Source organism: Fusarium oxysporum, chromosome 10 (assembly GCF_000149955.1).
Source record: "Fusarium oxysporum f. sp. lycopersici 4287 chromosome 10, whole genome shotgun sequence".
Taxonomy (NCBI): domain Eukaryota; kingdom Fungi; phylum Ascomycota; class Sordariomycetes; order Hypocreales; family Nectriaceae; genus Fusarium; species Fusarium oxysporum.
Window position 1 is genome coordinate 1,595,916 of NC_030995.1, and position 23,243 is coordinate 1,619,158.

General features: G+C 49.4%; 9 protein-coding genes across 19 annotated transcripts; 5 read left to right on the forward strand and 4 right to left on the reverse strand.

The window, feature by feature from the left end:
• Positions 1-8: 8 nt before the first annotated feature.
• FOXG_11500 (60S ribosomal protein L32) lies at positions 9-1,698 on the reverse strand. Of its 2 annotated transcripts, XM_018391132.1 has the most exons (5): positions 1,509-1,698; positions 1,419-1,456; positions 1,208-1,332; positions 996-1,117; positions 9-941 (listed from the first exon to the last, which is right to left on the reverse strand). In XM_018391132.1, exons 2-5 carry the CDS (start codon positions 1,453-1,455, stop codon positions 833-835), a joined length of 393 nt encoding a protein of 130 aa, XP_018249724.1. In that variant the 5' UTR covers position 1,456; positions 1,509-1,698; the 3' UTR covers positions 9-832. The 2 variants fall into 2 exon arrangements, with proteins under 2 accessions (XP_018249724.1, XP_018249723.1); XM_018391131.1 differs by having other exon boundaries at positions 1,419-1,698.
• Positions 1,699-1,924: 226 nt separating this feature from the next.
• FOXG_11501 (40S ribosomal protein S16) lies at positions 1,925-2,598 on the forward strand (the record flags this gene model as incomplete). Its single annotated transcript, XM_018391133.1, has 4 exons — positions 1,925-1,990; positions 2,059-2,130; positions 2,258-2,320; positions 2,398-2,598. 4 exons carry the CDS (start codon positions 1,925-1,927, stop codon positions 2,596-2,598), a joined length of 402 nt encoding a protein of 133 aa, XP_018249725.1.
• Positions 2,599-2,848: 250 nt separating this feature from the next.
• FOXG_11502 (uncharacterized protein) lies at positions 2,849-5,603 on the reverse strand. Its single transcript, XM_018391134.1, has one exon. The coding sequence runs from the start codon at positions 4,907-4,909 to the stop codon at positions 3,371-3,373; it is 1,539 nt and encodes a 512-aa protein (XP_018249726.1). The 5' UTR covers positions 4,910-5,603; the 3' UTR covers positions 2,849-3,370.
• A 1,903-nt stretch (positions 5,604-7,506) lies between these two features.
• Positions 7,507-12,603, reverse strand: FOXG_11503 (uncharacterized protein). Of its 10 annotated transcripts, XM_018391142.1 has the most exons (6): positions 10,599-12,317; positions 10,353-10,538; positions 10,045-10,277; positions 9,703-9,883; positions 9,304-9,636; positions 8,484-9,252 (listed from the first exon to the last, which is right to left on the reverse strand). In XM_018391142.1, the coding sequence occupies exons 1-6, from the start codon at positions 10,759-10,761 to the stop codon at positions 9,224-9,226; spliced, it is 1,125 nt and encodes a 374-aa protein (XP_018249734.1). In that variant the 5' UTR covers positions 10,762-12,317; the 3' UTR covers positions 8,484-9,223. The 10 variants fall into 10 exon arrangements, with proteins under 10 accessions (XP_018249731.1, XP_018249727.1, XP_018249732.1 ...); XM_018391139.1 differs by having other exon boundaries at positions 7,507-9,252; positions 10,353-12,317; XM_018391137.1 differs by having other exon boundaries at positions 10,045-10,538; positions 10,599-12,603.
• A 1,250-nt stretch (positions 12,604-13,853) lies between these two features.
• FOXG_20546 (uncharacterized protein) lies at positions 13,854-14,130 on the forward strand (the record flags this gene model as incomplete). The annotated part of the gene is made up of 3 exons (XM_018400830.1): positions 13,854-13,898; positions 13,945-13,979; positions 14,070-14,130. 3 exons carry the CDS (start codon positions 13,854-13,856, stop codon positions 14,128-14,130), a joined length of 141 nt encoding a protein of 46 aa, XP_018249737.1.
• Positions 14,131-18,479: 4,349 nt separating this feature from the next.
• On the forward strand, positions 18,480-18,973 carry FOXG_20547 (uncharacterized protein; the record flags this gene model as incomplete). The annotated part of the gene is made up of 2 exons (XM_018400831.1): positions 18,480-18,804; positions 18,885-18,973. Exons 1-2 carry the CDS (start codon positions 18,630-18,632, stop codon positions 18,971-18,973), a joined length of 264 nt encoding a protein of 87 aa, XP_018249738.1. The 5' UTR covers positions 18,480-18,629.
• Positions 18,974-19,046: 73 nt separating this feature from the next.
• FOXG_11504 (uncharacterized protein) lies at positions 19,047-20,587 on the reverse strand (the record flags this gene model as incomplete). Its single annotated transcript, XM_018391145.1, has 3 exons — positions 19,047-19,346; positions 19,425-19,575; positions 20,070-20,587. The coding sequence occupies 3 exons, from the start codon at positions 20,585-20,587 to the stop codon at positions 19,047-19,049; spliced, it is 969 nt and encodes a 322-aa protein (XP_018249739.1).
• Positions 20,588-21,935: 1,348 nt separating this feature from the next.
• On the forward strand, positions 21,936-22,297 carry FOXG_20548 (uncharacterized protein). Its single transcript, XM_018400832.1, has one exon. It carries the CDS (start codon positions 22,051-22,053, stop codon positions 22,270-22,272), a length of 222 nt encoding a protein of 73 aa, XP_018249740.1. The 5' UTR covers positions 21,936-22,050; the 3' UTR covers positions 22,273-22,297.
• Positions 22,298-22,890: 593 nt separating this feature from the next.
• On the forward strand, positions 22,891-22,998 carry FOXG_20549 (uncharacterized protein; the record flags this gene model as incomplete). The annotated part of the gene is made up of 1 exon (XM_018400833.1): positions 22,891-22,998. One exon carries the CDS (start codon positions 22,891-22,893, stop codon positions 22,996-22,998), a length of 108 nt encoding a protein of 35 aa, XP_018249741.1.
• Positions 22,999-23,243: the final 245 nt, after the last annotated feature.

Below are 23,243 nucleotides of genomic sequence, written 5' to 3' on the forward strand. Positions count from 1 at the left end.
TCATGCCATGAGAATATGATATTGGGCAAGTGCGAGGCAAGTGGCAGCTGCCTGCCAACCGCCAGGGTAGCACCATTAGGACAAACTCTTCTTTATACCTTTTCCAGACGAAGGCATCAGTCTTCAGCTTTTAAGAGGGAGATAGTTGCAGTGAAGCGTGCTCTTGGGATGTATTTAAATTTTGTTTGAAGTTGGTTCTCCTAGACTTTCATCATGTCGTCCTAATGGACATCAGTTTGCTTCACTTCAAGGCTGTGATCTTTGTCATCAAGTCACGGTTTCCTCAACTTAGCATTGTCTTATTGAAGATGCAGCGAAGTGTTGTTGATGAATCTGTTTGCGAACGACAAAGCTCTCAGGCATTCATCATTCATTATCCTGATTGTGTCCAAGAGCTAGGGAAGACACCCACAGGATTGTCTAGCCTCGCGGATTATTGCAACCAAGTTTGGGCTTGTGTAGGCACCGACGACATAATCAAGATTCGCTGCAGAAGTGAAACGGTCAATATTTCGAGGGCATTGGGGGAGCAGATGGGGCCCTCATAGGGAGTCTTGTTTATTTTCATGGTCTCATCCACAATTCACAATATGTTCACCCGAACCCCCATCAGAGACCTCATCAGTTTCGAGTGGATCAGACATTTATTCCATGTCACTTCCGACTCAAAGAGATATTGCTGCTCAAGCGGTTGATGCCAGATATCATTGTCGTTCAACGGCGCGTTTTTATTCTCTAGCATGCCATGGAGCTATGTGCCAGAACCGCAAGTAACGCAAACCCCTTTCCGATGCATAACCGTAAAGCAGCCCAATAACCGATCCATTTCCTTTTAAACCTCGGTGGTAACCTTCGCCTTGGGGTTGGTGACCTTGACACCCAGTTGCTTGGCGCGGGCAATGATGTCAACTCGCTTCCTCGACGAGACGTTGTGGGCAATCCTGAAAACATGGTTAGCTAAGAGTTGGTCGAGTGAAATTGGAGGGAGAGCGTACTCGGCAGCGTGGGTTCGGTTGTGCATAAGGAGAAGCTCGACATCGTTGACGTTGCTGACGAGGAAAGCCTTGTGGCCGGAGGGGGTCATGTAGCGGGTCTTCTTGTTGGAGCCATAGCCGATCTGAAATCACACAGGATTAGTACTAAGTTCCACGTCCCGCCTTATAGAAAGTCGATAATTCTCATCAGGCCTCGCAAAGGTTCGACATACAGAGGGCATGGCAATGGTGCCGCGGAATCGTCGTCGGACACGGCTGTCGATACCCTTAGGCTTGCGCCAGCTGGGGTCGACACACTTGAAGCGATCACTCTGGTGACGCTCGAAGCGCTTCGTGCCTGCACACACAAGTCAGCATTTTGACTCCCACTCGTTTCTCCTTCGTTCGCTCGTGTTGTCGCTAAGGAATGTCGATTTTACGTACGCTTCTTGACGATCTTGACGTGCTTAGCGGCAACCATTCTGTAATATGTTAATAAAGCGTCTTGGTTGATGATAGATGTGGTTTGCTGACCTGACGACTGCACAGGGGACGGTTAGTAGAACGTTGAACTTCGGCTGTGAGTTGTTAGACGCACGAAAATTTGTCAAGGTGGGCAGTCCGGCTCACAATGCTCGGAGTGTTCACGTGCAGTGCCCTAACGAGGGTCTATGGATTTGGAGAAATGTGAGTTGGCCGTGAAAAAAGAGCGTGCAAATCTTACTCTGAAAAGGGCTAAGTCCGTTGATGTAATTTTGTCTATGGCGTCTTAATTTTTTGCAGCCCTGGATCTGTGTGTGGGTCTTCTTCTTATTGGGCCAAAAAAAAGGCAAGGTCCCACTCGGCACTAGCGCCTTTCACGAAAGAGACAGAATCTAAACTCCCGCCGAAAGATCACCACGCTTTCAACCTCCGCCCGCCGCCCAACGACAACACCAAGACCAGCAATCATGTCTACTCAGTCAGTGCAGTGTTTTGGTAAAAAGAAGACCGCCACCGCCGTTGCTCACTGCAAGGTACGCGAAATTCCCAGCAAAAGACGTGAGAATGAGTCAGAGAAGCTGACATGACTTGAAATTTCCAGGCTGGCCGCGGTCTTATCAAGGTCAATGGACGACCTCTCTCGCTCGTCCAGCCCGAGATCTTGCGCTTCAAGGTACGATTTACGAATTCCCTCGACCGTTTACGAAAGCACGTCGTTCAATTATCGAACTCGAAATGACGATGCTCCCGGATGGTGTTGTGTCTTGTTGAGAACCAAAGTGTTAACGCTCTTATCCTAGGTCTACGAGCCTCTTCTCGTTGTTGGCCTTGACAAGTTCGCCAACGTGGACATTCGCTGCCGGGTCTCAGGGGGTGGCCATACATCTCAAGAAGGTTACCCTTTTCCGTCGATTTGAACGACTTACTAACTGTTTACCAGATCTATGCCATCCGACAGGCCATCGCCAAGTCCCTGATCGCCTACTACCAGAAGTTTGTCGATGAGCACTCCAAGAACCTCCTTAAGCAGGCTCTCGTCCAGTTCGACCGAACCCTCCTCGTTGCCGACAACCGCCGATGCGAGCCCAAGAAGTTCGGTGGTAAGGGTGCCCGCTCTCGCTTCCAGAAGTCTTACCGTTAAACGGTTCAAGATGTTTGTCGGAATGGGGCAAAAAAGCGTCGAGCCGGAGTGTTGGTGCAGTGGAGGATACTACGGGCAGTGCGAAAAAGGGACTGGAGTCACAATTTCCCTGGTTTGGGGATGGGTTTCCCATTAGCATTTGCATGGTCTTGCTTTTGGCGGATTGTAAAGGATCTGGCAGGCAAATGAAATCTTCAAAGTTAACGACGCGGCCCATGCTGCCTGCTACGCACTGTGATGTTAATGAATTGCCTCGTTGCAGGACTCGCTCCGATACTCAGTTTCCTTTTTTTTCATATGTGACGACACCTGTTTTCATATTTTGATCAGAGCATGCAAAATAACGTCACTAGGCTTATTTCCGTCGAGTCAAGGCAATCCAGTAGAGGAAATGCAATTCGCAAGCCCTGTCAAGTCGAATTAGCGTCACTTACCAGTTAGACTGCTGGCCGTGGTTCAAAAGCACAACCCTTCTTTCGTGCTATCATATTCAACTTTGGTCTGTCCAATATACCTTCAATGTGTTAATAGAAGCCAAATGTTTAGTACTTTGTTGCTGTTACGGGAATAAATCCCAACTCCTAACTCCAGCTTTGTAAACTCAATCGTGTCGCCAATCCAACTGCATTCCGATGCTGAGCTACTCCTTACACACAAGGTAACACATTACGCTCTGTTTCTTCCTTCGTGTCTGGAAACCCCTTACTGTTGTTGGCTCTGCTAGTCTCCCCCAATGTTTGGAAGCACGAAGCATTCTTGTAAAATAGCATATCTAGTCGTTCCACGAGACAAGATCGCGTTGTCGCCCAGACTCATCCAGATCAACAATCTCTGGTGCCCACTCTCCTCGCTCATCTTCGGCTGCCAAATCAGCAACCTCCAGCTCGACTTCCTCGCCATCTTCCATCATGACTTTGCCTCGACGTAGATAGTCTCCGCGAAGATCCCAATCCAGCGTACCAGTCACAACAGCTTCAAGTCCCGCAAAAGCTGTAGCAACAGCCAATTGCTCAGGTGTGGCATTGTTCCCCAAGCCTTGCAGAAATTCGTCCAAGCGTCGTTTGTAGACAGTGAGTGAAAGTCGAAGATCTTTGGTTTGTGACTCTGCAGTATCAAGAATTGAACCTTCAAGCCAGGAGGCGCTGTACGTGAGTTGGGCAGTCAAGGTGCGAATGAATGCAGCTGCGAGAGATGGTCGACTGAGGGGGAGGAGATGAGCATGGAGAAAGATTTTCAGCAACATATGCCACCATTGCTGAATGCATGAATCGTTACCAAGGTGGACGCCTACAACGAAAGAGAACTGGAATTCGCCGATAACGTCGTCAGGGCTCAGATCATTATCAGAAGCATCAACCTGCGACAAGATATAAGGAGTTGCATCCGTGGCTCTTAAAGTCCGGTCGGCTCCGGTGTTATCTGTTGAGTATGTTTTGGTCCGTTGGCTGAACGCGAAGTTGAGCTCGCGAGCCTTGAGCAATGGATTTGAGATTGAGTTGTCAAGCTCCATCTCGCCAGCCATGAGTATCGACCCTTTGACACGATCGCCGGTATGTACCGTCCAATTATCGTAGTTCTGTCCTGTCACTCGATTGAGAAGGCCCTCTGTGATCTTGCCAGTTAACTGCTCCCACATGTTGAGATTTCTGTGTGAGGTAGCCTGAGTAAGTTCACCGTTGGCGGCGTTTACTGCACTTGGATCTTGATAAGGGACGAGTTTTGAGTGAATAGTGTCGAGGTTATCGGCTTGGATGCGGGCTTCAGCACGAGCTGAGTCACCCAGAACCTCATTGTATCGATCCCACTGCATAACATGGACAGTGTCGACACTGTTCGTGACAACCCAGAAACCACACCGAGCAGAAAGACCTCCTGGATGAGCGACCCAGAAGAAGTGAGCACCTGGTGGTATATCCCTGACGCCACCAAAGTGCTTAGCTGTAAATGATATTGAGTCGTACCCAACCGTGAAGACTTCGGGCAAGTCTAATATGAGTACCACATCTCCGCCCCCCATGTTGTGTGTCAAGGGTTCCCAGCTTGGGCTGTGGAAGGAGTTGGAAGAGCCATGTTGGGAGGTCTTGATCACAGTATTCTCACTCTGTCCCGAGGGAGGATCCAAGGGCGGAGGGCCATCATCATCTTCTTGCTCATGAGGCGTCTCGCTGACTTGATGAACATGAAGAGTGCCCAGAGGATGTGTTCCTAGTACTGACACGGACTTTGCAGAGCCACCGCCGAAAGATGCGCTTGAGTTCGATTTCGTCAGACCCTTAGGTCGTGACGGAATGGACGGGAGATCTCCCTCCATTTTGATAAGGCGGCAATGGGTCCTTTCCGGAGCCAGCGACGGAAGCTAATAATCTTGAATATTCGGATAATGTTACTCCAATCTTGGTATTGAGTTTCTGGGTATCTCAGTATTGGTACGAGATATGATGGGATGTAAGGTACAGTGCTGAGGCTGATATTGCTATGCGCCGCAAAACATTGGTCGATGGCGGGGTAGCAAAAAAAAAGTAGGCAGCCCAGGTAATGAATGGGAGAAACCTTATCAGATGTGATACAATGCTAGATACCCGTGGGTACTTTACCTGAACTTAGTGAAGTTTTGGGATGCCCTTCTAAATTCGATAAAGGTTCCAGGTTTCATATGGCGATTTCTTTGCGTGTTTGACTTCACATTTCTCTTCGTATCCAGGACTTTCTTTGACCGCGTGGCACGGCCTATGCACGACAGCACGTCATCAGCAAAAGGCACGAAGGAGCTGAATGACGTTCTGAGACAACGGAGTCAAGGAAATTGATATTATAAACGGAGACGTCTCATTTATCGAACAACGCAGTTGTGGTCCAAATTTACCGCTGAGATAATGTATGAACTTGACTGCGATGTGGTGACTGATTGCCTGATATTACCTTATCCCGCTTTTTTTCGTCAATACTCTGAGCATCACTTCGGCAAGGCGAAAAAGAAATAATTTGACCGCAAAGACCAGTTTTTGATATTAGGTTAATACAGTACTTGAATATCATCACAAGCAAAAATTACTCTTAAATCTTCTCAGCAACTCTGAATCATGTGAAACTGTGAGTATCATGCCACCCCCTCAAAGTCTTGGAGTCATGGATATCTCAAACTTCAGCACTTGCTTGAGAACTAAGAGGAAAGCATCTGTTCAAGTAATCGGTCCTACAATGGGACTGAGTTGATGCATCCCCTGAGCAAAAGCACGTTTAGATTTCTGGCTGCCTTGTGTTCGTCCCGAACCGCATTCCCGCAAGCCTCCAAATTTGATGTTTAACGGTTATTTGGCCCACTGCTGTACTCACCTGATAATCTGTCGCGAAACTGAATACAAAGCGAAATTGACGATTCGAACTGCAATGTCGGTAGTGATGCTGATGCACCCGATGCTGCATGGTCACTCAATCACCATCTCGATAGGCTTAGCCAAGAGTTACTAAACCCAGCAGTCCAGAATAGTCGAGGCTTTGTATGTGAAACACAACATACGCTATATCCACGATCATATAGCCGCCAAGAACCATCCTTTCAGCTGTCATCCCAGAAGTTGATGGTTTGTTCCTCCACCGCACACCCTGTTTCGACATCGCATCCTTCCTGGCTCCCTGCAACGTCACCACACATTAACCGCAACGAGGTAGAGCCCTGCTATGGATCGATGCTAGAGCAAACACTGCCACTATCATGGATCCCGTAAGTGCCGGTCAAGGATGCTTTGCGTGCGTCCGTGTGCGGCGTAAGTTTACTACCATGCAGAGCTTGTGCATAAACCCTGGCTCAGGCTCGGGATGACCGATAGTCGTACTGCCGGATTTTGTCTACTGAAAGAAACACCTTAATTATTGAGTATAGATTCCTCTAACAGGTGAGTATTCTTCTACAACAGAGCATCATTGAGTATAGAGAATACTGGTGGACAATCTCTTGGTGGCGTGTGATGACGTTCAGAGATAAATCGTCCCACATCTACGATGAAACATGACAGCAATTTATTCCAAGGTCACAATAACGAGTATAAAGTATCCTGGAAAATTAGATACTGTACTTCTGGTTATTAATTTGTGGTTGGACTGACATATGCAGCCAACTTCAATATATATCCATGTAGTTCAATTTAACCGTGTGCTCTGTAACCTCAGCCTTGTCTGTGACACAGCAGCCAAATCATCGTGTCATACCGTTGAACTCGAAGACAACCCGTCAAATAGTCTCGTATCACGTACCTGAATCCATCAAACTTCACACCCGTCTCAGACTCTAAATCTCCACACCGTTGAGAAAGTATAAAATATGTATTCAACGGCCAGCCATTGCCGTTCAGGCGTGTAAACCTTGGTTTGACGTCCCGAGACAAAGGAACTAACAAGACCAGCCTAGACAGAGTTCTACACCATGCGAAAATTTAGTTCCATGGGGTACGCATATACCGACACGAAACAATTCCAGACCCCAACAAAGGGGCATGGCCCATGTCTTGTCTCTCCTCTTGTCTTTCCTTGTGTTACCTGACAATTCACTTTGCTGGGCTTGCAAGTAACGTCAGTGAGTAGGTGCTAAAAGACGAGCGGCTAAATTCTCCTAGCGCCGCGTGGTCGCCCCCTTGTTCATCCGCAACGGCATCAGTCACACACACACGCACACGCACACTTTGGGGTCCTTTGGCTGCACGCTACGCACGCACTTTTCTCGCCTTGTTTCGCTTCGCTGTGGTCTTGGTATAAGTTAGTTGGTTCGCTTTTTTGTTCTAGTTGGAATTTCCCCTTGCTAGGCCTTTTTGCACGCGCTGCTGTACACGCCCCCCTTGTTTACTTTAGTCCCCTTTCTCGATGAGACGTTACAGCACCGTAGCTTATCTGCATTCAACGGTGGTTTATAAGGCTGCGAGCATCGTGTCCAGATGCATCGCAGAATAGTGCTCCTTGAAGAGGACTGACTCATTAACTCTCGTTCAATGGCATTTATTGAGTAATTCTCTCCTGACTCGAGTTACATTACAACCCTTGTCTATATCATGAAACTCTATCCAACATTTGTATCCATATTATATATGCGCAGCAGATGCATGGACCTCGAGCAGCGCCGTAGAATACAACTTCACCCATAACTTCTCACATTCCCCCTTTCATCACATCCCGGCTGTAGATCCTCTCGAGTATCTATCTAGTCTACTGGGCTGTCGGGTCATCAACACCAACCGCATACGTACACCAGACGCATACGCATACGCACACACCACACACTGGCCTCTCGCCAATCTATAGATCTGCTGGATATATCGTTTTCGCCCCCTCCACTTAGCGTTGCTTAAAGCCGAGAGACATGATCAGACCACTTCCATTCACCTCCTTGTTAATAAGCTAACGTGCACTACACATGTACGTCAGGCGCTTCCATGTCTTGTGTTACCCGACCTTTCCCTTCTCTACCCTTTGCCTTGCCCATCACCACCATCACCCAATCTACAATCCTTGCTTTTGGGCTCTTTTGTTATTTCACACCCTTGACTTGGACTTGAGACTATCCGCGTAGATTAGCGTCTGTAACACAGCAACACAACTCAACCACCCCCATCCCCATCCTATCCCTTTGCTGCAGTATTGTGTGCAACACAACCCTACTACGGCACGCCACCCACGCTTAACCAGGTTTAAGCATCATTCCGATGTGTCTTGATCGATTTCGCCTCTTCTGAAAAGAGATAGGGCTGACTTGTGACCCGACAGACCGGTTCACTAAATCTTTGTCGCATTCTGAAGTAACCGTTATGAGGACTTGAGTGTAAATAAATCATCATCACAAGTTTACTCATTGTTCCGCACTTTGATTCATTTAAGGCCCAAAATGGCAATGTAATTGTTCACGGAGAGGGCACGATTTAAGTTAAACATGGAACTTTTTAACAATTGTGGCTTAAAAAATGTACTCATTTCACAGAATGTTACCGCCCATGCAATCATCATATACTGTCGATGCATCTATTCGTACCCCCCCTGATTGGCCCCTTTGACAAGTTTAAGTGAGGCCGTCGTATAATAAACATATCTTCAATCCCATCACACCATTGACCACACATATGCGAGAGCAAATCGGTGGCCATGCCCTCCGCTACCGCAAACAGATTGCTGCGGTTGGGTTGGACAGGCCTCCCAAACATAACAGATCATCGTAAATGCAAATAAACACGCCAAACCTCCAGGACCGCCCACCCCTGACCAGAGCCTGATGCTGATGAAAAGAATTTGGCAACTCCTCATCTCAAGATCTTCTTGAGGGCATATACGTATAACTCCAAGAAATGAAACCAAGAAAAAAAGGTCCAATAGTTGAAAGGGTATGCAGGAAACCCAATGAAGGTCTGGGACCAGCCAAGGGGCTATGCGAGTCGAAGTAGAGGAGTAATTACCGGGCCGAGTAAACGTTGATTGCGTTTCTTCCCCTCCAAATCGGCCATGCTCTCTGAAGGTCGCATCAGGTCAAACTGATGGCAGCTCAGAAGCACAGTGGTCGTTCCAATATAGTACAGCGGGTATTAATCTTCTTTCTGACTTTTGGTGAGTTTCCTCCTCTAGTACCTTGATCCCTGCTTAACCATCCGTCTTAGTGGCTTGGGGGTTGACCACCGTTTGCTAAGCCTGGTTAGTTCATCCACTAAGCCACCCTCTGCCTCTGCGACATACATTGGTAAGGAATGCCCTGACTGGGCTGCGCGTAAGGCGAGTGAGGTTGATAATTCGAGTACATATGGCTGTTGTTATAGTCGGGAAGAGGCTGCTGTGGAACGCCAGAAGGTGGTGGCGGGTACTGAGCAGGCTGGTATCCGATGGGAGGCAGCTGAACTGTTCGGCCAGGATAGGATGAGGTAGGCGTGCCATCAGGACCTTGAGGATCGCCACCTCCATTTTGAGCAGCAGCGGCGGCAGCAGCCTGGCGTTGTCGCTCCTCTTCAGCCTTTCGGTTGGCTTCCTCTTCCTTCTTCCTCTGCTTCCACTCCTTGCGAATCTCCTTGAATTCTATAGTCATTTGTTAGGCATATGTGCTCATCGAGAAACATATCTGCGCAGTCGTGAGCAGCTTACCTTCGGGTGTTCGCTTCTGTCCGTGAGACTGCATGGTAACGTGAGCGTTCAAGTGGTTCAGTGTACCATAGGCCTTTTCACAGCCATTCCATCCACACTTGTACATGCGCTCGATCTCCTCGTATCGTCGCCTAGGTCGTTTATGCTGTTGCGCACCTGGAATGGGAACGAAGGAGTAAACCTGAGAATGTTAGTAATGATCGTATGTCGAGTAGCAGGCAATCCATAAAGCTGAACCAAAATTGGAACAATCAACGCGCTTCCCACATCTTCAACGTGCGCGCATTGCACTCTCCCCGTTCCAGTTCACTCTTGAGCATGTCTGCAAGAGTCGCAACATACCTGGTTTGGTCGTGCTTGAGGTGGCGCTGAAGCAGGGTTTTGGGCGTAAACTGGGTGGCCGGGAGTCAAAGGCGCACCTCCGTGCTGAGGGTAACCAGCCCAGTCTGGCCGAGGCTGCGCATACATGCCGCCGCCGGGGTGAGAGTAACTGTGTGTCATGTCTGGGTTAGGCGCGTAGGGGGAATGCTGCCCATACGAAGCGTAAGTTGGGCTCGGCGCGGCGATGGACGGATCTATAGGAACATCGTTGTCAGATTTGACCGGATGGGTCTGATGGCTACGCCCATCCTGCTGGGGCATTGACGGACTGTTCTGTTGTTGCGCCATACCTCCAGTGCTAGTGCTGCTGGCAGGGTGGTATGAACGCTGGACGTGCTCTGGGAAAGATCCTGATCGGGCTGACTGAGGATAGACGCCGTACTCGGAGGTGGGAGTGGCTGAGGTTGAATAGTTGACTTCCTGCTTGACAGGATATTGCGCAGCAGATGCGTGATCTGCCCTCGAACCTTCAGAATTGGTGTCGCCGAAGTTGCTTGGATAGGGCGAAGGCAAACCTGACTGCGAGTACTCCGTAGCACTTCGTTCCATAGAGTTGGGAGAGCTGAGGAGCGTGTCAAGGGTCGCCTCGGAACCAAGTTTCGCGATATTGGAAGCAGAATGCAACGATGCGTGGTTGTCAACAAAAGTACGAGGTTGCTGTGTTGGCACCAGAGACATGCTACAGCTCCACGGGGCTGATGATAAAGAAATGGCCGGCGAGGTTTTAGCTCAGACCCGCGTCAAGTTGGTGTTTGCCAGTAGCAGGGGAAAGAAGTGTAATATGGCTGAAGCGCTTGCAACAAGACTTGCGGCGGCGCGGCAGTATATGTTGTTGGCGGCGGCAGTAGTAGCGCCGTTTGCAAGACCAAAGGTTGGTTTATGGTTAAGTGCGTGATGCGAGCTCCTAGGCCGAGTCCTTGAGCGCGGATCTTGCTGGGGAGGGGAGATAGAGATGGGGGAATGGAGCCTAGGGCAAGGATAGTTCGCTTTTCCTCGATCACAGAGAGGTCGGGCTAAGTCGCCCGTAGTTCTTGGGGAGCGACGCACTAATATAGTGCGATGTTGAAATCGGTCTGGTACGGTGGCTCTGCCGAGAGCCCAGAAGCAAAGAGGGTCTAGCGCCTAAAAGCCTGAGATGGGCAGGGTGTGCCAAAGTGTATCTTCCCACGATACACTGACTCTCGTCTTTCTGAGAGCGACTCAAGGCCGTGCAGGGGTGGGGGGCGTGTGCTTCTGTGTGCTATACGTACGTCTACGCAAGAAGCCTCCTGTAATGACGGAGAACTCGAAGAGGTGCGGGACCGAATAATTATTGTAAGGTCCCAAGGCGAGAAATGAATGACGGAGTGTGATGGACAACGTACACTCCTCGGCCTGGGGGGGGCAAAAAGTTGTTGATATCGGTGGGACCAGCCGTCAAGGAAGCGTAACGAACGTATGTATGAGTTGTATGTATGTAGGTATGCGCGTCGAGGTTTGGATGACAGTCGAACTGGACTGGTCTGACTTGTTTGCTAGGCTGGAAGATACCGAAGTGCAACGGGTCGACGCGAAACAGTCGGTAACGTACCGCACAGTAGGGACAGGGAGCGAGTGAGCAGAATGGGATGGGACGGTCTAGCCAACACACTCCAGCACAACTTAACCCAGGGCAGTGGCAGTGGGATCCTGCGCTTATCGACCTTGGTAGATAGCGTGTGTTTGTTCGAACGAGAGGGGCGTGCGAGTTTGGGTGCAATTTTTGCAGCGATGTCGATTACTGTAGCAAAAAGCACAGCAAATGAATCCAAGTTGGGGTATTTCCGTCGTAGTGCGACAGATGGTGGATGGCCTGGACTGGACCAGCTAGACCAGATGGGCTAGACTTGGCTCACAGGCAAGAAATCTGCTAGCTTGAGGTCGATCGTTCTGCCGAGGAATCCCCACGTCGCCGGTGCCGGGAGCCGCTGACTCGTTGGTCTTTGAGCGAAAGCGGCGAGTAATTACGAGAAAGACTAAGCGTCCTTTCAGGGGAGACTTTATGGAAGGTTGAGGTAAAACTCGAATTCGTATGGCGTACGAAGAGGAATTTGCTGTCGAGTTTGGGGCTATGCGGAGGTAAGAGGAAGGGGAGAAAAAGAGAACTTCCTGGAATTGAATTTTTTTTGTCCCTTCTTTTCTCGAATTTGTCATATTAACCTTACCAATAATGAAAATCCAAATGAGAAATGCACCCCCGTGCTGCTGGAAAGAAGCAACGCATCAAAGGCAGCGTGCTGAGCCAGAGGAACGGGAGATCCCTGTCCCCTGTCAAGGTAGCTAGCTACCTGACCTTACTGTGTGTGTCCTGGAATCTGCGCCTGTCCTGCTGGCTGGGAATGGGAGGTGGTCTTTGCTTTGCTCATCAATATCCCCCCTTGTTTGGGTGCAATCACACACGCAGGATGATGACTTGCGAATTTGGTGACGGAGTGTGTGTAGAAGAAAATCGGCGAATTTGGTCATGATTGTTCTTCTTGTTCATCTTCCATTGAATGGGTCCATTGTACGCTATGGTCTTGATCATGCTTTGTCAGATTATCGAGGCTGAATGTTGTCTTCGGCCGGAAAGGCACGACGTCTGGGAGACACGGTTGTAACGCGAGCTCTGCCCTGCTGTCGAGGGCCATCACGAAGCCAGCATGATGGTGAGGTTGACCAGGGAGAGAAGATGAATGACATGGGTAGTCACCGCGTGCCCTGCGCTCTGGTAACCAAGGTCCACTCAGAGGACAACCCCGTACAGGATCCAAAGGCCCAAAGGAATGTCCACCCTTGCCCACCCTCCATCATCCTCGGACGGAACCTCCTCCACTAACATACTGTACGTACTGTGCATGGGTACGCCGTAGATCTGCGGCCTTTTCCACTGGCCCAATCAAGCTCGACGTGGCTGTGATTGAACCACAGAAAGAGGCGTCCAGGATGCTTGTGTTGAATGCAGCTCGGGGCTTGGCTAATTAAGTCCAAAGAGGGGTTAGCAATTAGTTACCGATAGCGAGCTTTGTCGACAGGGTGCCAATGGGCGAAAGAGGTCATCGACCAAAGAGAATGAATGGGGTTACCGGGCACGCGGATTGCCACGGCCGACGGAGGGAGAGATTGCAGAATTCTCTTGTGACCTCAACTGACTCAAGGCCAACACCGAGACTTTTACAAGCAATCAAGACAGAGTATTCGTATCGTACGCGTACGCGTACGGGCATGTGCCGTAGAGTCGAGGCCGAAGAACGTGGCGGCGATACCCCAATGGGTGTGAATGAGCCCAGCATCGTGGTTCCCAGCACACGCTAGTTACAGTCGAGCGCAAGCCAAGCTCAAGGATGGATCAGAATATTCTCCGCGACACGGTTGTGTAACGACAATTTCGCTGCGCAACACACGCGATGCTATGATAGCGAGCTTGTTTGTGACGTGCCAACGTGGGATAGTTGGTCGATGTGGAATCGACAAGTCCCTGACGTGCAGGCCATCATCCTCTAGCAAATGTTTGGATGCCGGCGCCGTTGATCGGGCTAAGGTTTCCGTATCCGCCATTTTCAAGTTGGCTTCAGGGGATGGGCAAGTAGTGGCTCTGGTCTCTTGTATTTAGTTCAGCCCTAGAATGCGTTTACTTGGTTTTTGAGATCGGTGGGCGCTATGATTTGGCGCCTTTGGAAGAGGGATGAAACGGTATCAGAAACAGCGCCATACCGGCAGTCCACAGCGCGCACAGTGGCTGTCGTCCAGTTGACGTTGTTGTAAGAGTCGCCATGATCATTCTTCCGCTCGCTCTCTACCTCAGGTATAGTATGCTGGTATGCTGATATCGATGCTATGGCATTGTGGCTGATACTGTAACAGGCAGGGACAGGGAAATGCTGCATCCTCGGCACCTTGTACGTATCAGAAACAGGTAGGGCGCGTGATAGATTGTCGGATTGGCGTACGGAGAGTCGGTCCAATTTGACTGGTAAGTTGTCGCTCAGGAAGGACGAAGGTTGTGTTGGAAGGCAACACAAGATGAAGGAGAGTGACCGAGAAATTTGACATCAGTCAGATGGACAGACACGTTGCTTGATCATCTCTGGCTCTTTTTTTTTTTCGACTGCATATGTGTAACTCAAAGAAATGGATAAGAAACTCCAATGGCTCGCACAGCGCACTGAGTTTCCTTGTGCCATATACGAAGTACTGTACGTGGTGAACATTATTGTAGAAGCACCAATCAATATTCATAGAATTTTAAGTCGAAATATTTTTCAGAGAGAGGAAGTATTACTGAAAGCTAAATCAAAGTATAATTCTGTATTGCCAATCTTTCTTTTTTATTTAAAGGTATGGCTCCATGGTTCAAATCAGAAGCACTCTGGATCGAGAGCTGATTGGAACCTCTGCCCTATGTCCTTAGTTCGGAAAATTGTGAATTCATCGACTGGCTGTTTGTCTGCTAGAAATTCAGGTCTATGACCTTTCCACAAAGATTCTAGATGCTAGGGGCCGCCTGTTTGACTTTGATGGAAATCAAAATCGGAAGGGGAAGGGAGATGAGGTAGGTAGGTACCTCCATATCTTCAAAATCTCGACTTGGCTTCTTCTCCACACTCTCTACGGCCACCACATCTAGGTACTTGTTTTATCTCATCAACAAACATTGATCAGATATCCAAGCAAGAGGATGCCAGACGTCTGCCTGTTTCAGCCTTGTCAGCTTTTCTCTTCGCACACAGCCTCGCACAGTATTGCAAACAGGAGCTGCTTCTTGGCTTCTTTATTTGTGGACGATCTAGCCACACATTTTTAACATCCTGGCAGGTTTGGCACATTTCTAGTCGAATGATCTGTCCGAGAAAATCCAGGGTCTAGTTAAACAAGATCCTAAGCGACCCGAGCATCTGGGAGGAACTAAAAGGGCCTAAATGCCCCAAAGAGGCACAGTAGGCCTAGCTGGCTGGTGTCTCTCTAAGCCAATAAGTGGATTACCTTACTTCATTAGCCAGGTACTTCAGCTAACCTGTTCGTCAATTCATTCAGAACAAAACTCCAAGTCACAGGGAGCCAATACGACTCAAGCCTCAATGCCTCCGCAACCAAGAACAGCAGCAGGATTGTCACTTCTGCCGCACCACACCGCGATGCATCAATACGGTGTCTGACAACACATATGCAGACGCTTCGTTCACTGGGCCAATGACAGTCGAATATCGCCCAACCAAGCGACTGGGCCGTGAGCCCCAACTCTTGCCCCAGTCAAGCAGGGGAAGCTTTCATGAAGCTGCCGTAATATCGTTGTCTATGGCCCTCGGTTGATCCAAGTTCTCATATCGTCGATATTGACATGATACGGCCCAAGTTCCATTACGCATAAATTGGCCTGCCACTATTTTGGACCGAATGACACCATTGCTGTTGCACAACCAGAATGGAAACATTTAAGAACGCTCCACGTGTTGACTTGGTTCTGTGTTTCCACTGAACCTACGAGACAGTCTCAACTGGTGCTCACGTGGAGTATCCACTGATGCGCAACCCATGCCGATTCTAGCACTTGTGCTTGGGTGGCTGGGCCCCTGTGCGACTCTCACGAATTATAGCTCTTTTGCGACATGAGGTAGAGGAGTCGTCCCACCACCGTTGGTCGGCGTTTTTATTGGGGGCTAGGTTTGCAACGTCGAGGGTCTCTGGTTTTCCATCTGAAGCACTGTGCCAGAGTGACACCCACACCTTCACCATCAGGGCCGACGTCAACCCAGCAAATTTGTCCGTGCGCCTGATATGCAGGCGGAACAGCTTCTCATTTCCTTCTTGGCATAGATGCATAGACACCTGGACACGCTGTCTAGGCTGATTCCTGATCACACCTGCTAGCCGTTCATCTCTCAGGGGCCTTCACCCAAGTCCTGAAGGACTTAGCTGGAAGCTATTCTACTGAGGCTCAGGGTCCATTGACTGCCAATTCCCCCAACTTATCAAATCATCGTGTCCGAGATCGCCGTGTGGGGGGACTTGACCACGCCAATGGTGTGGTCGGGTCACTTGGGCGCCAGTTCACGCGCCCGCACATGGAGGACAACCTAAGTGTGTCCTAGCTCCCCTGTCATGTAGCGACAGAATTGCTTCCTCAGCCCTGACTCGCTTTCCAACCGCGTTTTTGTCCGCAGTCCAGGAGACAAGTCTCATACTTGGTTAGGGTGATTTGGAGCCTTTAGTGTTTTGTCCAAGTTGCGGGGAACTGGAGTTGTTGGTAGATTTGCTGGTCTACAACTGACTACCGGCATGAAGCAATGAAGTTCGTCTTTTCGTACCAGCAAATCATGATTTCAGGTGGGGTTCAGAGGCACATTCGTCTCTCAATTTTGATGCTTCGTGAATGCAACCCCTCCTGGGTTCCCTTCCTGACCGCCTTCGATTCGATGCATTCATTCGAACGTCCAATTGTTACGCAGGGCGAGCTTGCAGACAAAGATGATAAAGCAAGCATGCTGGTTTTCTTTTGCGACATTACTTTGGACATGGATCCACACAAATGGGACAGAGGACCCCATTGATGCACACTTTGCCAATTTCTGCAGGGGAGCAGTTGTCTAGACCGACAGCATGCTAGGGTTGAGTACCGCTGTACGAAGACTGGCCAAGAACGATATTCGAAGCTCGTCACTCTCGTCAACTATGGCCCACATGCGCCTGTATTTCTTGGAAACATACACAGTTTCAAGGCGGTGAGTAACCCCTGTCATTGGCCTACCCCATTTTGCACCATCACAAGACGCAGCAAAAACAATTGAAGATTGAGCTTGAAGATTTCCATTGACCGACGCTTTTGCAAGAAGACTCAAACAGTCCAAAGACGATACCAACCCACTGGAAATCTTGCTGACTTAGTGGCTTCATACTAACTTAGAATGGGATAAGCCGTCTCCGACATCTTTCGATCGCAGGTGTGTGCATATCAACGGACGGTTTGCCGGCTTTGGTGTCCCTGCTCAGCACGGAAGTCAATCTGGATGGAAGATGAGTTTGTGTCAATTGAAAGACAAATTCATTCATCCCCGTTGGCTGAGCAAGCCCATGAATGAATCGATGAGTGTCGATGATGAGTAGCAGTTTTCAGCGATGAGATTGCCCAGAAGGGGAAGCTCACATGCAACAATACATCCAAATACAAGGTTTCTTTCTGATCGAAACAGCCATATCCTGTTCATGGCTTTATCTGAAATCACTTGAGGAGACGTCACGACAATTGCTCGCGCGAGCCTGAGATGGTGTGCATCGCGAATTGTGCAGAAGGACGTTTTCAGATAGTAAGTTAATACCTAATTGTCACCCTTCCAGCTGCAGATACATCTTATCAGATGGGGCAGATGTTGGACAAGGGGCACAGGACCAGTTGCTTAATTCACCTGGGCTGATTGCTAACAATTTACTGCAACGATCTAGTCCAAGGCCACCTCTACAAACGCGATTACGCACAATCCCTCATTTTTGTTTCATGATTATAGAGGGCTGCCGAATCACTGATACGATGAGATTGGATGCTACAGATAGACTCGCACCGTATTGCGGCCACAGTGCCCCAGCATCGCACAGATACCGATATCTCGGAAACACAGCCAGCCGGGCTCTATCCACTATTGAATCAAGGGTAGAAAACAAGCAGCGACCTTTAACAGCCAGTCAGTAGCGCTGTTTAGAGGACCTTAGTTCCAGTGACCCAGTAGATCATTGACCACCCGGTCCTGACGAGATGGCGGATGTCACTTGCATATCCAGGAACGTGTGAGGCTACGGCAAGCCATCCAGTGTGACGGTGGACGGCAGTCTGCCTAGTCTACATTGACGGTGTCTTTGATTCCCAGCAAACGTGGGCTAGTTAGAAGCCGGTCTACCACGATCTCAGCTTCCCGTGGTCCTGGGAATCTCCCGCACGCCGGCGGCTTGTCATGTGCAACATCAAACAAAATCGGGGAGCGGAACAGACAGCACCGGTTAACTTTGTTTGAACTGGCACCTTCGGGCTTCACGACTGTTCGCCGACGGTACGTGCGAGGAAGATATTTTCGAGATGACCAGTCATGTTACTGATCTGCGGGCCAATCTCACTTCTTCTGGATGATTGATGAAGGCCCACCACACCGCGAGGACACTCAGATCTTGGTGGGCTGAGCGGCGCTAGCGATCTACAGAGCGGTGGGCATATAGCCCTTCAATTCAGCTCATTAGCGCATGTCGAATTGGGCCTGGTGCACAAGTGGAATTGGGACTTCTTCTCCGTAAATTGCCCTAGCGTGCTAGCACAGACCTGGAGGCTGGCGATTCAATATCGTTGGCCTCCACTATCAAAGCCTGTTGCTAAGGAAAGATGTTCTGAATCCAGCTATTCAGAGATTCGACAGTTCCTTGCAATCGGTAGGGGCAGAAATTAACAGAAAAGCGATTATCAGGGTTCTCTCTGTCATCTCTTTGGCGCAAAGCTGACTCGATGCTCGGCACGTCAAAGATTTGCCCCTTCCCATAGGCCACGAAAGTTATGTGGCTTCACATCATGAAACATGGACGGATGCGTTGCTGAAAGAAACGACACAGATGATACTGCTTTCTGGGCTGGTCTGGAGAATTGGTCGTATTCACTCTCCCTGAAAACAGAAAGGCACCTAGGTTGCTGGAAACAGGCTTGTCGGGGTCTTCGCACGTTCCTGGATGTTGTTTCACTCCTAACTACGATAGGTTGGCATTGGATAAACTCACAGCCCCTGCTAAGATCTGGTGCTGAAGATGCCCAGCCACGCGACTAACAGAACTGACAGGCTATCGTCGTCCAGCCGCTTCCGATTACTCAACTTTGTCTACAGACTGGAGGCTGGTGGCTGAGATTTCTCTTGCGGCTATTATTTGATAAAAGAACAGGGCACGGGTCAGGCTGAACATATCCCCAACCTCACTGATTGAGCGCTATGAACAGATGGACGTCAGAACCATGCTAACAAGAGCCCATCCTGACACGGTTCCTTGCGATATTTGACATTCAAGGTTGAGACAGGTTCCGTGACAGGGAAATGAGATACGCTGCAAGCAAACGCGATGCCGACGGCAGCGCCCATCCGGCAAAAGAATCCGCCACCGACGTAATTATCAAGCTGGCGATTCATCGCACGTTTCCAGCAATTCTGCCAGTCAGCCATGCGTGGAATATCGCGCTCGGAAAGACACAATGTTGAGAGGATAATGATGGGGTATGCTGAGCAAATACCATACGGCACTGTACAGTACTGTGAGACTGGATACAGAGACAGTTCAGTCCCAACAGCATGGGGCCTCGCTTTCAAAGTGTGGATCCTATCTCATACCTTGCATCCATGCATCACAGCAACAGGGAGGAGGTCCTCTCTAGCGTCCCCGTGATGGTTCTCATCAGCAGGGCCAGGCGAAGTTGCCCTGGCTATCGCGGCTCGCACATGGACTTGGCGGTTGGTTTCTTTTCCGCCTTGTCGCTGTGTGCTGTTGCATCATCAAACACCCAATTTGCTAACATTCAAAGATAATATGTGCGCCTTTCTGGGTCCGTGGACAGTGACGTAGCAAAATGCATCGCTGTTGGGTCAGGAAACTCTGCTACATATGGGCGTGCGTTAACTAAAAGAGACGTAGTCGGGAGAACGGATATTTGGTCATTGACGGTGACATGCATGATATTTCCCATGACTGTATGTTGAAGCAGGGCTATCTGAGGATTGTCAAAAAAGAGGGAGGGGGTTTCACTCCCATGGGTCGATGATTGCCAGCGGAACCCTGAGCGGAAAGGGGAAGTCGTATGCGTCTACCATACAGCATAATGACGAGTAAACACACCGACAGATGTGTTTCGGTCTGGGGGTTCGCCGCGGCAAGCGACAAAGAGGATGTGTCATATGTCACAATCTTGGAGCATCAAATCAACCAAAAGGTGACAAAATGATACGAATACAAACAACATTTTGCTATGCCATGCATACCTGGGCTGGAGCTGAGCATAGAGTTGAGCGAGCACGGCACGACGCGATATTGACACTGATTGCGCGGTGGTCTGGGCTGAATCTTTAGCTAGAATCATCAGTCCCCATCGCGTCTGGAGAAAGCTTGGACGGACCAGGACCAAGGGATAGACACAGGGGGGGCCGGAGAACCATTGCTCAATCAATATCGAGCACCAAGCCTCCGGGAAATGCCACGCCATAGGCATACGGCGTGCTGTGAATGAATGGTATTGGTCCCGGAGCCACGCCGGACTCAAGCTCTTGCCTTCATTCCTGGGGTGCATCGACGGGACGGGTGAGGAGGCACTTGGAATCAGACTCTCACTCACTCTGTTCTGGGAGTCTGTCTCTTGGCCGATCCGCACACTCTCGCTATTCAGCCTTTGGTTTGTGGGCCCCCTGCACCCTGTCATCCAGCCGTGGCTGTTGTTTCTGTCTATCCCTGCAGGTAGTGGAAACTGAACAGCTTCTGAGCCTCTCCAACAGACCTTTATCATTTTGTCCGTAGATTCTGGGTGCTGGTGTTGGCAAAACATGCCCATAGGTTTGTTTCTCTTTTGCTATTCCCATGAGGCGTTGGGTTGCCTCCGTACGCCTACACCCGTCGCCGAATATTTTCGGTGGGATTTTTGAGCTCAACCTAATGTCCCCATCATGGCAAACACGGTCCATCCGAGTTGCCTCAATCACTGCCGGAGAGGCTGACATACGTGCAAATGATTTCGGGCAACATGGACAAGTTGGGGGAATGGACCCGAAACCTGGCGTCGTGTCTGAGAGTCAGTAGAAGAGCAGAAGTCATGTTAGGCTGTTCTGGAACTTTGCAAAGATTTGGGGCGTTTCCCATCAGAAGGCGGCGAAACCGTCTTGGTCAGCCATGACTGACTCGGCCTGGTACGCCGCGTCGTGTCGTGTCGTGCCATACCATGTCATATCGCGCCGACAGACTATCCCGTATGCCGCTATTGTTGCCGTCTTGCGCATCGAGGCAGTGACATTCAATCTCGAGATTCCATGTGCGTCACTGGAGAATTTCAATCGAGATTAGCATGGTTCTCATGATGCGTCCGCGTCTATCCGCACCACATCAGCCTTGATACTCAACCTGAGTAGTGCCCAACTCTTGGTCAGGGGCAAGGCGGGTCTATTAATATTGATCTTCATGATTACATCTCCTTCGCTACCCTGTAGCTAAAGTCATGAGAGTGTATTTTTCTAATTATCCTCATTGACCGAGTGCTTCGGTCGTCAGTTTGAGGGGCTGCCCTATTCATTTGGTGGTGAGCGCAACCTAACAAATTACTACAACATCGTCTTATGATTTTCTATATGTATACATGAATATACTACATGGTCTTACCTTTCGTAAGAATTTGATATCTAATTGGCATGTCATGACTGGCGACCTAGCCATGAAGGGGAACCATAAGATATTAGGTTAGGGATGAATATTTCCTGTATATCAGTGAACCCATAGCAAATCTTGGCCTGAAAGACAGGTAATGTCTTGCATATCGTTGATAATGATCGACCAGACGCTACTCCTTGATATGGCATACACATCCGGCGCTATGGGCGGATCACGACCGGCCGTTGGTGTTGAAAAGCTTGTCTCACCAGGCACTCCAAGCTACTGAAGCTATTCAACTCCAGGGCTCTTCTCCAAGTCTTGGCTAAGACAGAAGAGCTAACTACCATCTCATGGCGATCAACGACTGCTCAACGAAACATACGCCGCCAGGTGCTGTTCATGATATTTACTGTGGTGCCGGTCAGATCTTACGTGGACGGATGCACCGGTGATAAGTCTTCGCCGGAAGCAACCAATTCGATGACTTACCCAGATCCAGGAGCAGATCAGGCCTGGCAGCAGCTTGAAATAGAAATCAAACAAATCCGGCTCACCAAAAGGTGATGTCTGGGCTTGAATGACTTGACCGATGGAACTCGTCAAGAACCCATGAAAGAGGGACAACCAGACATCAATTCAAGTCTTGGGCCCACAGCCAACAGTTACAGAGAAGAGCGGAGAAAAGGAGGTAATTCAAAGAGGAGCAAGAAGATGATCAACCCGGAGGTATGCAACCAAGACTCTCTCTACTGCACCATCCGCAGAAGAGTCCTGCTTATCAAACACATTCTCAACGGTGACATTACCAGACTAGATCATTACACCAATTAATGTTGTACGTCCGTGTTCTTGTGGCAGGATCATTCAGTGCTATAACACGACACGAGTTTTCATGTCACTATGCAATTGTAACTAGGCCTAGCCATTGTCACGTCCAAACAGAAGGTGGCTTGAAAATGGATGATCCTGACCGTCCAGAATGGCCGCCTAGAGAAGATCGCATAGCAACAGGTCAATGGTGTAGAACCTATAAAGAACGATCTCAGAGGCCTGGGTGCTGGGTTGACTGGATCAACGAGGCATAACGGGGAGTGTCCACGGGTCTTGCTTGTGACCCTTTTGCACCGGGGAACTCAATTATTTGTACGCGAGACTGATGACGACAGAATCGGTTGCATTCTTTGGTGCCAATAATCAACATCTTATCATTAGGCGTACGTTGAGGAGTAGGTATATCTGTAAAGGGGTGATGGACCAAAGCCAGAGTCAAGTCGGATGATATCCGCGATGCCAACGATTGAGTCAAAACACCAAGAACGAAGTTTGAATAGCCGTGCCAGATTACTACAGAATTCATGAGTTATCGCGCAGCTTTGGATAGGCAGTCGTATACCTCGATGGCCCAAAGTGTTAAAGGGCTGACACTGACGGTAAGCTGAGTCTGCACAGATGAGCATGTACACACAAGCCAAGGCGACGGCCAACTCGACAAAGCATTCAGCGCCCAACTCTCTGTCAATGCTGTCAGCGTCTCGAGGCACCAAGGAAACCTGCTAGTGTACAAAGATCCGCAAGAGGATAATCACGGTCCCAAAGCATGAGGTAATTATCCTCAATACATCCAGACAACAAGACGCAGACTTCAAACAGCATCGAGAATGATGTTTGACACTGAAAATACAATTGATTTCGACTAAAACTTGTGCCTCGTTCTGGCCATCGCAATCATCGCGCTGATGGGAGCACGGTTTGGGTAGACATAGAAACCAACTCGTACGTATGAGAAACGGGGATACTACAAG